This window comes from Panthera leo, chromosome B3, assembly GCF_018350215.1.
Source record: "Panthera leo isolate Ple1 chromosome B3, P.leo_Ple1_pat1.1, whole genome shotgun sequence".
Lineage (NCBI taxonomy): Eukaryota > Metazoa > Chordata > Mammalia > Carnivora > Felidae > Panthera > Panthera leo.
In genome coordinates, this window is record NC_056684.1 from 115,673,543 (window position 1) to 115,686,012 (window position 12,470).

At 52.1% G+C, this 12,470-nt stretch overlaps 1 protein-coding gene across 1 annotated transcript in view; it reads right to left on the reverse strand.

The window, feature by feature from the left end:
* Positions 1 to 5,542: 5,542 nt before the first annotated feature.
* The window catches only part of MAP3K9 (mitogen-activated protein kinase kinase kinase 9), a 75,715-nt gene continuing 68,787 nt past the window's right edge, over positions 5,543 to 12,470 (reverse strand). The window contains exons 9-11 of the mRNA XM_042943660.1: positions 10,148 to 10,260; positions 8,361 to 9,164; positions 5,543 to 7,047 (exon numbers count right to left, since the gene is read on the reverse strand). Coding sequence (XP_042799594.1) covers positions 6,563 to 7,047; positions 8,361 to 9,164; positions 10,148 to 10,260 — 1,402 coding nt within the window. The 3' untranslated portion in view covers positions 5,543 to 6,562. The remainder of the gene's footprint in view (positions 7,048 to 8,360; positions 9,165 to 10,147; positions 10,261 to 12,470) is intronic.

Below are 12,470 nucleotides of genomic sequence, written 5' to 3' on the forward strand. Positions count from 1 at the left end.
AGCTGTCTTCTGCATTCAGCTGAATGAAGAAATAGGGGACAAAGGCAGCAGAGGATAGCCCCCAACACGGTTCTTCCCGTCTGTTTTCACCCTCATCCCACCCAATATACAATCATGGAAAGTGAAAGCACAAAGGCTGCCTGGTGATCAACTTGCTCCAGAAGAGGCCCAGAGAGGTTAAGTGGCTTGCCCGAGGTTACACAGCTGGCAAGTGCCATTGAGAGTATCAAGATGACAAGGAATCCAAGATTTTCCTCACAGGCAGAAAATCTCGTGCATAACTCCGCTTGTTTGTCCTCTTAGCCCCATTTACAACTTCACCAGGAACATCAGGGTGGATGATGATAGGGGTGGGAGACAGCACATGCTTGCAGGGGCTCTGAAAGCCCAAACCCATAGCCTGTGCAGAAGTCAGTTGAGAGAAGAGACTGAATCATCTCAGCAGGTGCGGCTCAGCACCATGTGCCAGAAGGGCCTCTGTGGTCCAGCTGGGAGCTCCAGGGGCTTCAGGGAGGCTTTCCCCCCACTTCCTGTTTCCTGTGCCATAGCCATGGTTTTTATTTTTCCCTACATATGGAAATCCCCCCACAAGAGCCAGTTACTTGGATATCTTGTTTAATTAAAAAGTGGGGAAAGGATAAGCTTACAAAGCACCACGGCAAACCAGAAGTCATTGTTGTAACAGTTTTATTCAAGTCTGTGTGTGCTCTGGTGGTGGGACCAGGCTGAATCGGCATTACACTGTAATACGATAAGAGGTTTAGCCATTGAACCAAGCCTGCTTGGCATCCCTAGTTAACAATTTACAGTACCTTGAAAAAAAAAAAAAGCCAAAGAAAAGAACCTGGTAAGTTTCCTTCAGGACTTTTCTATTTTTAAATATTGTTGACAAATTACAATAACTTAAATCCCAAAGCAAAATGGGAATTCAAGGACACAGGGTTAGGACATATGAACAAGACACTGAAACAGGGAAGGCCTAGGGATGAAAACTAGTAGCTAATTACAGAGAAACAAAACGAACACATATGTGAACTTTCACTTTACCTAGACTCAAAGGCTCTAACAGGAAGGAAAATCCCAAAGAAAGCTTTTCTGCGAACTAAGTAAAACCCATCTCCAACTTCTTTCCTTAATCCTCTAGAAGATAGTCTAAATCTGTATGTGAGCATGTGAATATGTGAGTGTGTGAGTGTGTGCGCGTGTGTGTTTAGGATGGATAGTGAGGAAAATCAGAGGAGAAAGTTGACAAGTTCATCTCCCTTCTTTGCTACAGCTTGGTACCAAGGGCATGTAGCTCAACACAATGGCTCTTCTCAATTTCTAGCTGCAGTCGTGAGCTAACAACCCAAAGCAAGGCTACAGGCGGGGGATGCAGGGAACCACAGGCAGTTAAGAATCAGGAAGACCAGTCCTACTGGCTTCCAGGTTAAGGAAAGAGCCCGACCTTCAGAACAACAAATGACCGGGCTCCCTGAGTTGTCTAGGGAGGCCAGGGTGCTGCCAGTGCCCAAGACCGGAAATGAACAAAGCGGGAGGGCTGTCAATATCTCATCAGGACAAATGGGAAATCGTCAGCAGTCTGAGAAGATGATGAGAGGTTCACCTGACCTGCACAGCCAACCAGAAGCCCAGAGCTGGGTCAGGCTGGTTAGGCACCTAAATCCTATTAATTAGCCATAATTAGCCGGGACTCCGGTTTCTGCCTCCTGCCTTCAAACACCAGTGCCTGAGATGCCAAGGGTCCAGTGGCAAGGCCCGGAAGGTGCCAGGGACCGAGAACTCCCAGAAGCAGCAGTGGGTTCTCCTTTCTGATGTGGATTTTTACTAATTTGAATTCCTGATCTAAGAAAGCAATGATTTGTCTGAAAGAAGAGAGCATTTAGGAATGTGTTCCTAGGACTAAATGTAGCTTGACAAGAAGCCATCCTCAGGCCTGAAGCCAAGGAGAGAGGCAAGTGGCCTAGTAGGCTGAACCACAGGAAATTGCCAATATTCGGCTGGTTTTGACCTACAACCACCCCCCACCCCACCCAACCCCCACACTTTTCTCCACAAAGGGAAATAAACTAGCAAGGTGAGGCTTATCAGTGCTGGACCCTGGGTTCCAGGACCATACATTTTAAAGTTAAAGGGCTTCGTGCTTCAGGTAGGGAAGATAGCATCATCCTCAGTTCGTTGTTGGGCTCACAGGTCCACAGGGGGGAGGAGACACTTGCAACTTCGCACACTAGCATGTGGGCAGCTCAGGTCACCGTGTTCCTGCCGTTCTTGCCACCATGGTCATTTATGATCACAACACACTGCGGTGCGGGCTGCTCTCACCCCTGACCCAGGGCCAGTCTCTGGCAGAGCTTTCAGGAAAGGCCCAGCACTACAGCAAGGGCAACACCTGCCTCTTCCCCCAAATCCTCCAAGAGGCAATGGAGTGTTTCCAACCAGCTTGAAGGCGGGTGGGGCGGGGGGGGCTCACATACCTGAGTCAAAAGCACAGGCTTAATTAAACACATGAAGAAAAGATCAAGGCTCCCTGAAGTGTAACCATTCACAGCCATCCAGCCTTTCAGAACCCATTGTTCTGTGCTTTTGTTAAAAGCAAGCTTGAAGAGTTAGCAATGCTCAGGAGGGGTCTCCCTCCTTGTGGGGGCCAGAGGGAGGAGGGGGCCTCCAATGTGGGGACTGAGGAATAGGAGTGTTGACAACAAGCCACACCTAGATGCCCTTGGGGTGTCCTGTTGTGTCCCTGAGCAACCCTGGTCTGAGGGGAAAGGGGCCTTGTAAAGAACCTCACACCAGGACATGCGTCCCAAGGGCCGGCAGACCTTATCGCGAAGATTCTTCCAGGAATTAAATTGGCCTCATTCCAGTCTCGAAAAAAACAAGACTCTGGGAATGACTCCTAAAAACTCCAAGACCCCAAACTGTCATTCTGATGCTGACTCCAGCCTCCCGGTCTCCTATTTTCCTCCTTCCTAAGACACTAATGCTGGGAAAGACCAGCCTGACAAGTTAAGTGGGGGGATCAGAAAGGAGGTCTGTAAACACCAGGTGCTGCATAACTGCAGAAGATGTGCCTGACCATGGCCCCTGTTAGTCATTCTAAGCCAGCTCCAAACCACTACTCTTCCAGAAACCAAAGTAAGAAACACTAGGCAAGTCCCTTAGAGGCAAAAGTGGTGAGGACCACACTGTTAAGGTCAGCAATTTGTCCTAATGGCCGGCAGGGAGCTGCATGCTTCGCCGACCTGCTCTGAAACATGTTCTCATTGCCCTTGACCGGGAAACAGGTAATGGTTGCTTTTACAGGAAGGAAATGCGAGAGTGGCTAAAAGGGGAGCCAGACAGCAAAACGGATGGTGGAAGACAGACACCTTGTTCAAGTCCTAGAGCTTGGTGCCCGACTCAGCGACCAGTCCAGGCAGCTTTCAAATTTCCCTTCCCTTGAATTCCTTCCTCTTTAAGCATTTTCTCTTCTCTACCAGCAAGTGTATCAGAAGGAAAATGATGCAATTTTGTAAAGGCCAGGAGGAAAGGTTAGCACTATTCTGAGTTGACAAATAGAAGACATCATCATCATCACCTTCATCATTACTACCAGACCCCTGGGATACTAAAGGATGTGAAGTGAAGAGAGTAACCACCAAGCCTCTTAGAAATACTATGAGGATAATGGAGACATCCACTCAGCCCCTGGCAGGGACCTGGATCCCCAAGGGGGGGGGGGTAAACAGAGGATAATCCTGTTTAGAATCAGTGGAAGGAGATGAGGGATCTGAGGAGAAAGGGCAGAGAGCAGTATCTGTTTCCAATCACCATTACTGGTGGCCCCTGATGCTGGGGGCCACTGGATCCCAATCATCCAATCACTTTTGGGTAATGAACACCTGCCAACAACAGAGGGAGAGTGTCTCTGAGGAAAGAAACGGAAAAAGGGATTCTGGCTACTGCCAACGCAGGGGCTTAATCCCAGCTTCAAGGCCTGCTCCTGACCGTGACCATAGAGACAAGGGAGCCTAAGTGGACAACTCAAATTCTATAGGATCCTTATCCCGCCACGCCTCACCCTACAGAGAGAGAATGTGGCAGGCAGGGGCCCATCAGAGACGGGATATGGAGGAGCTGAGAGAACGCCTCCGTCTTTGCGCCAGCTCACGAAGCAGCCTCAGACTAATCCTGCTTCTGCCTCCGACAGGTGCAATTCTACCAATAGCAGACCCAGTCTTTGTCTTTCCTCCAGCTGGAGGAGTAAGAAAGGGGTTCAGCCTCTTACTCAATGGCAAGTGGCCACCACTCCATGCCCATTACATCAGTTATACTACCACTTCCCCAAAAGATGGCTGCAACCTAACAAAACAACAAAAAGTAGAAAACGGTCAACTGCCTCACAGCACAGAGCACTGTCCAGAGCCAGCAAGGTGTGGATTATGCTGTGTGCTGCGCCCCGCCAAAGGGCCATTTAGTGGAGCCAAGGGCTTATAGACACGTTAGAGACTTAGGAACTGGGGCTATGGAGAGTCCAGGGAAGGGCCCAGAACACACCATCTGTGGCCCCCTCCCCAATCAAGAATGAAGAGGAGTCCCTGGGTTGGCTGGAACTGTTAATAGGATTCACATTCCACAACCCCTCCCCCCCACCCCAGCCAAGGGGTGAGGGGACGGAGGCAAAAAAGAAAAAAAAACACCCTACAGTCTTCACTGCAAAAAGAGGAGACAGATGAGACAACATGGGCAACAAAACTGAGTGCCTCCCACCCAAGATGAGGGGGGGGCCCTTGAACCAAAGTGCCAGTGAGCTCATAAAACAGGGAGCCATTCGAAAACCAAGGTCACCCCTTTCCTCATTCCCGGGTTGGGACTTGATCATAGTGACAGAGAGAGCGGTGACCAAACTCATCATCTGTGCCAGCTTCACTGCTTTCCTCCTTCTGGCAGGCGGGCAGCAAATGCAGGGAACCTGCAGGCGGTCCGCCAACGTCTCCAAGGAAATATTCCATGATAAGAGACAGGGAAGCCACATTTGGAGAGTCTGGAGGGGAGAGGAGCATGACCCAAGGCTCTGCTCCCAATCAAGTTTACGTGTGTGTCCTGCACAAAGGCAACCGCTCACACTTGACACGGGAGGCCCCAGGGGAAGTGGAAATGGTGCAGGCACACAGGAGGAAGCTCCACAAGCAGCTCAACATTCCAGTTAAGGAAACAGATTCCAGAAAAGTCAGGGTTGGCCTCTGCTCTCCTTCCTACCCAGCTCAGGGTCCAGAGCCCAGCATCAGGGGCCACCTGTGCCCAGAGGCACGAGCCCTCGGTCAGTCTGCAGTGCCTGGGGCTCAAAGGTTCCTGTATATCAGTGGCTCACTAAGCACCCCACGAACATCATCGCCTCACCATATCCGTGTGTGGAAGGTACCACTAATGGCTCCGTTTTACTTCAAGGGCATCCCGTAATGGATGGCGTGGCTGAGAAGAAATCCCCACAGTTCCAGCTCCCAGTGTCCGGGACCCTCCCACCCCCCCCCCCCCCCCCCAATATGCTATTTTGGTGCAGTGCAGAGATATCTACCGGCCAAACACATAATCCACTGGCTCCAGGGATTGGAGGAAGGATCCAGAGAAGGGCATAACACATAACGACCAGAACAACATAACGGACCAACACAGGAACTTTGTCTCTGGCTTCAGAACTGGCACCAGTGAGTGAGTCTCCCAAGAAACTATCCCTGGGATGAGCATGTTTGTATCGGAAACTGGTCTGGCCACGTCCAGACCCCGGGTAGGAGATGGATGCCATCAACAGGTGCTGGTTTCTGCCTTTATTTGTGTGTTTCCGAAAGGAACAAGGGCAGACTCTGTTACCCTCTTTGCTGCCACTTGACTCTGTTTTTCCTAATTCCCTCTCCTCCCCCCAGGTCCCCTTACCCCTGTGGGGCTCAAATAAATAAGCGGGGCACCTGGAAGGGCAGGCGGGTAAGTACCAGGTCCCTCAACTCCTACGTCCCACACTGGGGCACCTTGCCTTCAGTCCTCCAGCGGGCACGTAAGGGCTTAGGGCACAGAAAAGCGTGTTATCTCACACCAGATGAGACTCTGATTCATGGGTGCTGGGGAAGAATGCGGAAGAGGAGCAAAATCAATCACAGATCATCCAATACTGGTGTTTGGGAAGGCTGAACTCAGGGCTAACAAGAGGACTCCGGGACAGGCTCCAGGCTTACCCAGGGGGCTGAGGAGAGGGGGCAGCAGACAGATTTGGCTGAGTGACCCTGCAGAGTCACCGTAAAGGCGAGGAAGACTGTGGAGGGTGGGGGACATGCACGCACCCCTCCCTCCCCTACACAGCCAGAGCTGATGGCCACAGCCCCTTCCAGTGGACATGGGTAGAAAGGCCCTACAGGGCAGGGGACCCTCTGAAGTGGCCCTGCTTCCATCCCTTCCACCTTCAAAGTGCATTATCAGTGCAAGAAGTAGGGCTGGATTTCAGGGGGTCCAACTCCGAGAAAGGGCTGTGCCAGCCAGCTCCCCCCATCTCCTCCTGCTTCCCCCTTGCCCGCCCCCAACCCTTTTCGTGTTAAGACCAGAACTCTTGCTGAATCTCATAAGGGGCGGGCCTGTGTGTGTTCAGTTCGGCTCTGCACAGCGGCACGGTGCTGTCCTGACTCTGGCCCTCTGCGTCCAGGTCCAGAAGCGTCCGCTCAGCAGGGGGCAGCGGCCCCGCTTGGAACGGGAGCAGGGCCGGGAGTCCGGGCCGCTCATCCACAGTGCTGCTGCTGCTAGCGAAGCAGGAGTCCAGGTTGCTGGGTGTCTCCGTGCTGGAGCTGTTGGCTGGGGAGGCGCTACGGGCATGGCTGGGGGACACAAACCACCAAGGGTCCAGCCGTTGCCGGTTGGCAGAAGGACGTGGCCGAGGCAGAAACTCCAGGGTCTTGGGTCTCTCCAGGGTAGAATCCTGCTGTGTGTTCCAGCGCCTTGGGGTCGGGGGAAAGACCACATTGGGGTCAGGGAGACGGGGGAATTCACCTGGGTCTCGGCTGGGGCTGGGGGTTTTCAACATTCCTGGGCAAAGAGACAGAGGGAGAGGCATCAGGTGATGGCACACATTTCTAGACCAGATAGACACTGCTCCCTCCCCATACCTGCCACATCCCTATTCACCTGGAATAACACGAGCAACAAATATTTAAGCAGCACCTACTATGTGCAGCGGAGTGTGCTGGGAGGCACTGGGGATACAACAGTGAACGAGAAGGCCATGATCACTGTCTCCGATAATAAAATAAGAAGAGGACATACGGGGGTCACATCTGTAATGAAAAACCTACGATCCATGGGCCACCCTGTGGTCTGCAAAACAAGTTTTATTGTAACACAGCCGCACCTACAGCTTGTTCTCCCACGACAGCAGCAGTGTTGAGTAATTACAACGGAGACCGTACGACCCCAAAAGCTTAAAATATTTATTATCTGGCCTTTAACGAGAAAGTTTGCTGACCCCTGACGTAAGGAAGTGTCTGTTTATTTCCAGTTCATCCATTTAATAAACATGTGAGGCCAGAACAAATCTAGGTCTCAAAAATCTGAAGATGAGTCAGAAGGTCTCTTCCCAAGGAGGACACATACCTGAGTACAACAAAAAATCTAAAGCCGAAAGGGAAAATACAATTGTCATTTACACTCAAAATCTCCCTGAAATCCCAGTCGCCATCTCCTCTCCTACTGGGTGAGAGGGGTTGCAAAGTCAGGTTTCGGTCTTCTAGGGAGCAAGTGACAGTGGCAGGAAAAGACAGGGATGTGGACACCCAGGTGGCTCAGCGTCAGACAGGGAAGGCGAGCTCATGCACAGGCACAGGAATGTACCTGGATTCGGAGTCAGGCACAAACAAGGGATGAGCGATACAGGCAGGATGCCTGGGAGGTAGCTTGCCCACGAGTAGGTCTGTACTAAGCTGTAATCACAGGCAAGAGCCCAGCTACGTGGCACAAATACCGCTCCTGTATGAGTGTAGCATTCCTTCTGGTAACTTTTGTCTCCACTTCAGGGAACGAGCACAGCGCGGCTCCTGCCCCTCCGATGCCCTGAAGGCACTACAGTGTGCCCTCCAAGACCCAGGACCTGAACATCCTACAGGAGCCCTGGGTCCGATTCTTCCCAGAACCTGCGGTCTGCCTTCACTCTTCAGGGAAGCCCCCTGCCGAGGCACAGGACACAGAGAAATCAGTCGGCCTGGCCATCTCTCCAACCCCAGGGCAGCACGTCCTGGTGGGCCGAATCAGAGGAGGAACTGTCATTCTAATTTTGCCATTCACTCCAATCTTGCCACACCCGGGAGGCCCAAGAGCAGGAAAGAGAAAAGGAGGACGGGACTCACCTGTTCCTGGGCTGGGGCTCAACCCATTGCTGGAGGGGCTCCTGCTGGCTAGGAGAGCCGCTGGCTTGAGGGCCCCGTCAGAAGGAGTCCGCCGGTGACCACTGGGCTGTGTGGGGGCCGTAAGGGTGACATGGGTAGGAGTCAGGGATTGGTTAGGGTCTCGCTTGAAGCGTTCCACTCGGACGTTGACCAGGGGGTTGTGGGTGCAAGGGGTCAGGGGTGGGGCTTCAACCGGACTGATGGGCATCTCGTACACCACGATCTCGTCACTGTCGGAACGCAGCAGGGAGCGGGTGGAGTTGCACTCGGAGATGGAGGAGAGAGAAAGCAGCGTGAGGGAGGCAGAGGGGTCTCCTAGCAACAGCATGGGCTCCTCCTTCTTGAAGAGCTTCCGGGATGGGGGGCTGGTGCTCCGACGAGGACGGCTGGCCCTCTGGAAAAGACCCTCACGCCTCTTCTTCTCCTCGCGGGCTGGTGGCTCAGGCTCCTCTGGGGGAAGCAGCTGGCACTTGCCAGCTTCAAGCAGGTCAAAGCCCAGGCCTGTGGCCGCGAGAACAGCCCCACAGCCAAGCAGAGCCACCTCACAACGGCGGTGGTGGGTGCCACCCCGCTTGAGGCTGTTAGTTGGCGTCAGCTGAGGGGTACTGGTGGCTGAATTGACTGGGGTGGGCTCCTCGTGGACTCCATCACTGGAGGGGCCCTCCCCATCCTCTCCGCGAGGGAACGGGATACAGAGGTAGGACTGGTTGGGTGAATGCTGTAGACGACTCTCCCCACTCCTGGGGCCTTCGCTGTCCTCATCCTCTGGAGATGACAAAAATGGCAGGGTGTGGGGGACAGGAAACGGGAATGAGGCAGCAAGAGTAAGAATCTCATCCTTCTCCCCAACCCTGGGCCTCCTGGGCCTCCTGGATTTTCAGGAGTGCAAGGGTCAAATAGTCTCACAGGCAGGATAAGGACCGGGCATTGAACCCACAGGGCTTTACCCCTCCACACTCAACCGTGGCCAATATGAGGCAATCACTCTCCATTCCAGAGCCTATTTTCCTGTGTGCAGACAAATCTGCTCATTTCCTACTTCTTGCATTGGGATCCTCAACACAAGAGGTACAGTGTGTGAGTTTCCTAGAATAGTGGGTAGAACAGAAACATCCCTAATGTTTTTGCACCTTAAAACTGGAAGGGACCTTGAATTTCTACAACAATGGCCTAGAGGCCGGTCTCAAGACCAGTGTCCCGCAACGGACTGGATTCCTCTACATGGGTGAAGGCCCATCTACGCTGTAGACTGACCTACTAAGACTTGGAAATCTTCAGAGAGAAGAGGACATCCTATCTGAGAGAGAGGGGGAGCCTGGAGAAGACCTTACCCATTCAGCAATCACAGGCAACTGGAAAGCTTCCTTAGAGAAAGACCACAGTGTCTTCCGCCACCATCTCCTGTCTTGCAGACTCCCCACGTTAAAATACAAAGAGACCCAAGCAGATGGAAGCACCTGATTCAAGTCCTCACCCTCTGCACTGCCCTAAGGAGACTACAACCGGCGCCCTGGGATAGGAGGCCAAGGGCAGGCTCCATGGCAGCAGTGGGAACAAACTGTGATTTGGGAAGGTTTGATGCAATGGGAGAAGAGCCAACGAAGAGGGAATGGGGTGAGGGCCCAGGAGTTGGGTCAAAGAGGAGACAATCCCCATGAGGTGGTACTAGGAGTCCTCAAACACTCCCAGAAGCTTGGCCAGAAGTTCCCTGAGGGAACAGGGACAGTCAGGACAAGGGCCATGCTTACCCATCTCCATAAGGCTGGTGAACCCTGGCAGGGCTGGGCTACTCCTCGGGCCCTTCCCCAGGTTGGGGGCACTGGACGACCACTGTTTATATCCATCTACCAGGGACTTGAGGCTAAATAGGAGGAAATGGGGGAACTGTTAGAACTGGTGACTTCCCTTACTCCACCCTCGCCTCCAGGGGCCCATGGAAACGTCTCTTTCTGTGTGCTTAATTCCACCAAAGCCCAAGAGCCTCGGGGTAACGAACATTACTGGGTCCCCTCGTGTCACAAACAGAAGTGCACATGCTCCAGGAAAAGAAAAGCAGGGCCATGAACCCACCCCTTCACATGCTGCTACGGAGCTGTGGAAAGATCTAGCAGGCAGGCCGGCAAGAAGACAGGAAGAATGAGGACTGCCCAGCACTGGCCAGGGTCTTGCCTGAGCCCACCTTAAGGCAGAGACGATCACTCCAGGACACTGTGTCCAGCACACTGCTGACATCAGAGACACTGCAATTCGAAGCCTTGTGATCCCAGGCGAGCCCTGGGCAGATGAGCTAGCAGGGATGGGCCATTTCTCAACTTCTCCTTCCAAGCTCACGGCATGCTTAGGCAACTTTCCAAGCCATCCACTTTTCAAAAACAAAAATCAGCCAACAAAGCTGCACCAAAGCAGTGCACTTTGGGACAGACCTATGTGGGTAGTACATAATGCTGCACTCGAGCCCCTGGTTTGTCTGGGAATGAAGAGGAAAAGGGCAGGAGCTTGCTTTCAAGTCCCCGTGATGAGCTCACACCTGCCAGCCAGTAACTCTGAGGATCCTGACTGGGCACCCCATCAACCCCCTTTACGATGGGGGGGGAATCAGAGGCCCAGAAGCACTGGTCTTTTCTCTAATGGACAACGAAGAGAGAAGGCTGAGGACTCCGTGGGTTATGGCTGCCTTGGACATACCAGGATTATAACCAGAGGTGGCTCTCATTTTAGGGCCAGGAAAAGCTGTTCAGCTAAAGCCCACTCTTCCCGGTCCATCTTGAGGGAGAGAGAGGGACCAACTTTTCCCCTCACTTCAGATCTCTATTTCAAGTGCTGTCAGAAACACCAGTGAATTCAAGTATATTCCGGCCACCATTGGTTTCAACCAAAATACACAGCCAGGGATAAGCATGCTAACCAAACCCACAGCCTGGGACTTTTAGCTGATGATCTTATAACATCACCTCCAGCTCTGAGTTCAAGGGGAATCCAGATTAGCAAAGTCAAAGCCAGTGCTAAAGTTCAAAGCATAAATAGTCATGTACTGCCCCCTAAAACTAAGGGTGCCAGGAGAATCCCCACAACGGGAGTGGTCAGAGAAGTGAGGAGAGGGAAAGTCAGACCGACACAGGAATTTCCCAGGGTGCACGATGGTACTGCTTTAAAGGAAAAAAAATCAGCATAGCCTTGGCAATAATGAGGTTTGATTCTACCGGATGTGCTGTGAGGACAAGGAAATGGACGGGGACTATTACGAACACATTTGATGAAAGGGTGAAGATTAGACTCACCCCAGGTGGAAATGTGGAGACTCTGATGGGGTACTTAAACCATTAGCTTTCTCACGTCTCTGAGGGGATCTTCAATGAATAAAGAAAATCAGTAGTAGGCGACAGTGGGTACATCCAATTCAGTATCTCCCACATGGGAGCCCTCAAGGCTTGACTCTAGCTACATTGGTAGCTGCCCTCCTCTGGCCCGGTAAGCAAAGCCCACGTGATGAAGGAATAATCCTAACAAGGAGACCCAGGACCTCCCAATCTGTGGGACAAAGGTCCTTGAGCAGCCACAGCATAACTGCAGAGGCCGTGTGAACCCACAGATACCCAAGCTATCTACAAGCAAGTGCATACGTTTCCTACAGATATGTACTCGTTTTTTAAAGGATGTATATTCACTTAACATTACTGAATTCAATATAGCTTTTTGTTGTTAGGGATTATTTTCTTCCGTTGATAGGGGCTAAAATTAGAAATATTATCACACAGAGGCTCCCAAAATTTCTGACGTTAAAGAAGCCTTTACTCGAGAATGAACAGAATATACTTTATTTCTTCAACAGGAATTGAGAATCATAAAAAATTCAAGTCATATTTTGGGGCGCCTGGGTGGCTCAGTCAGTTAAGCGTCCGACTCTTGATTTTGGCTCAGGTCATGATCTCACAGTTTTTGAGTTCGAGTCCCACACTGGGCTCTATGCTGACAGTGCAGAGCCTGCTTGGGATTCTGTCTCTCCTTCTCTCTGCCCCTCCCCTCCCCCACCTCTATGAACTGCTTCAATAGTTTTGAGGACAAATCTACGCA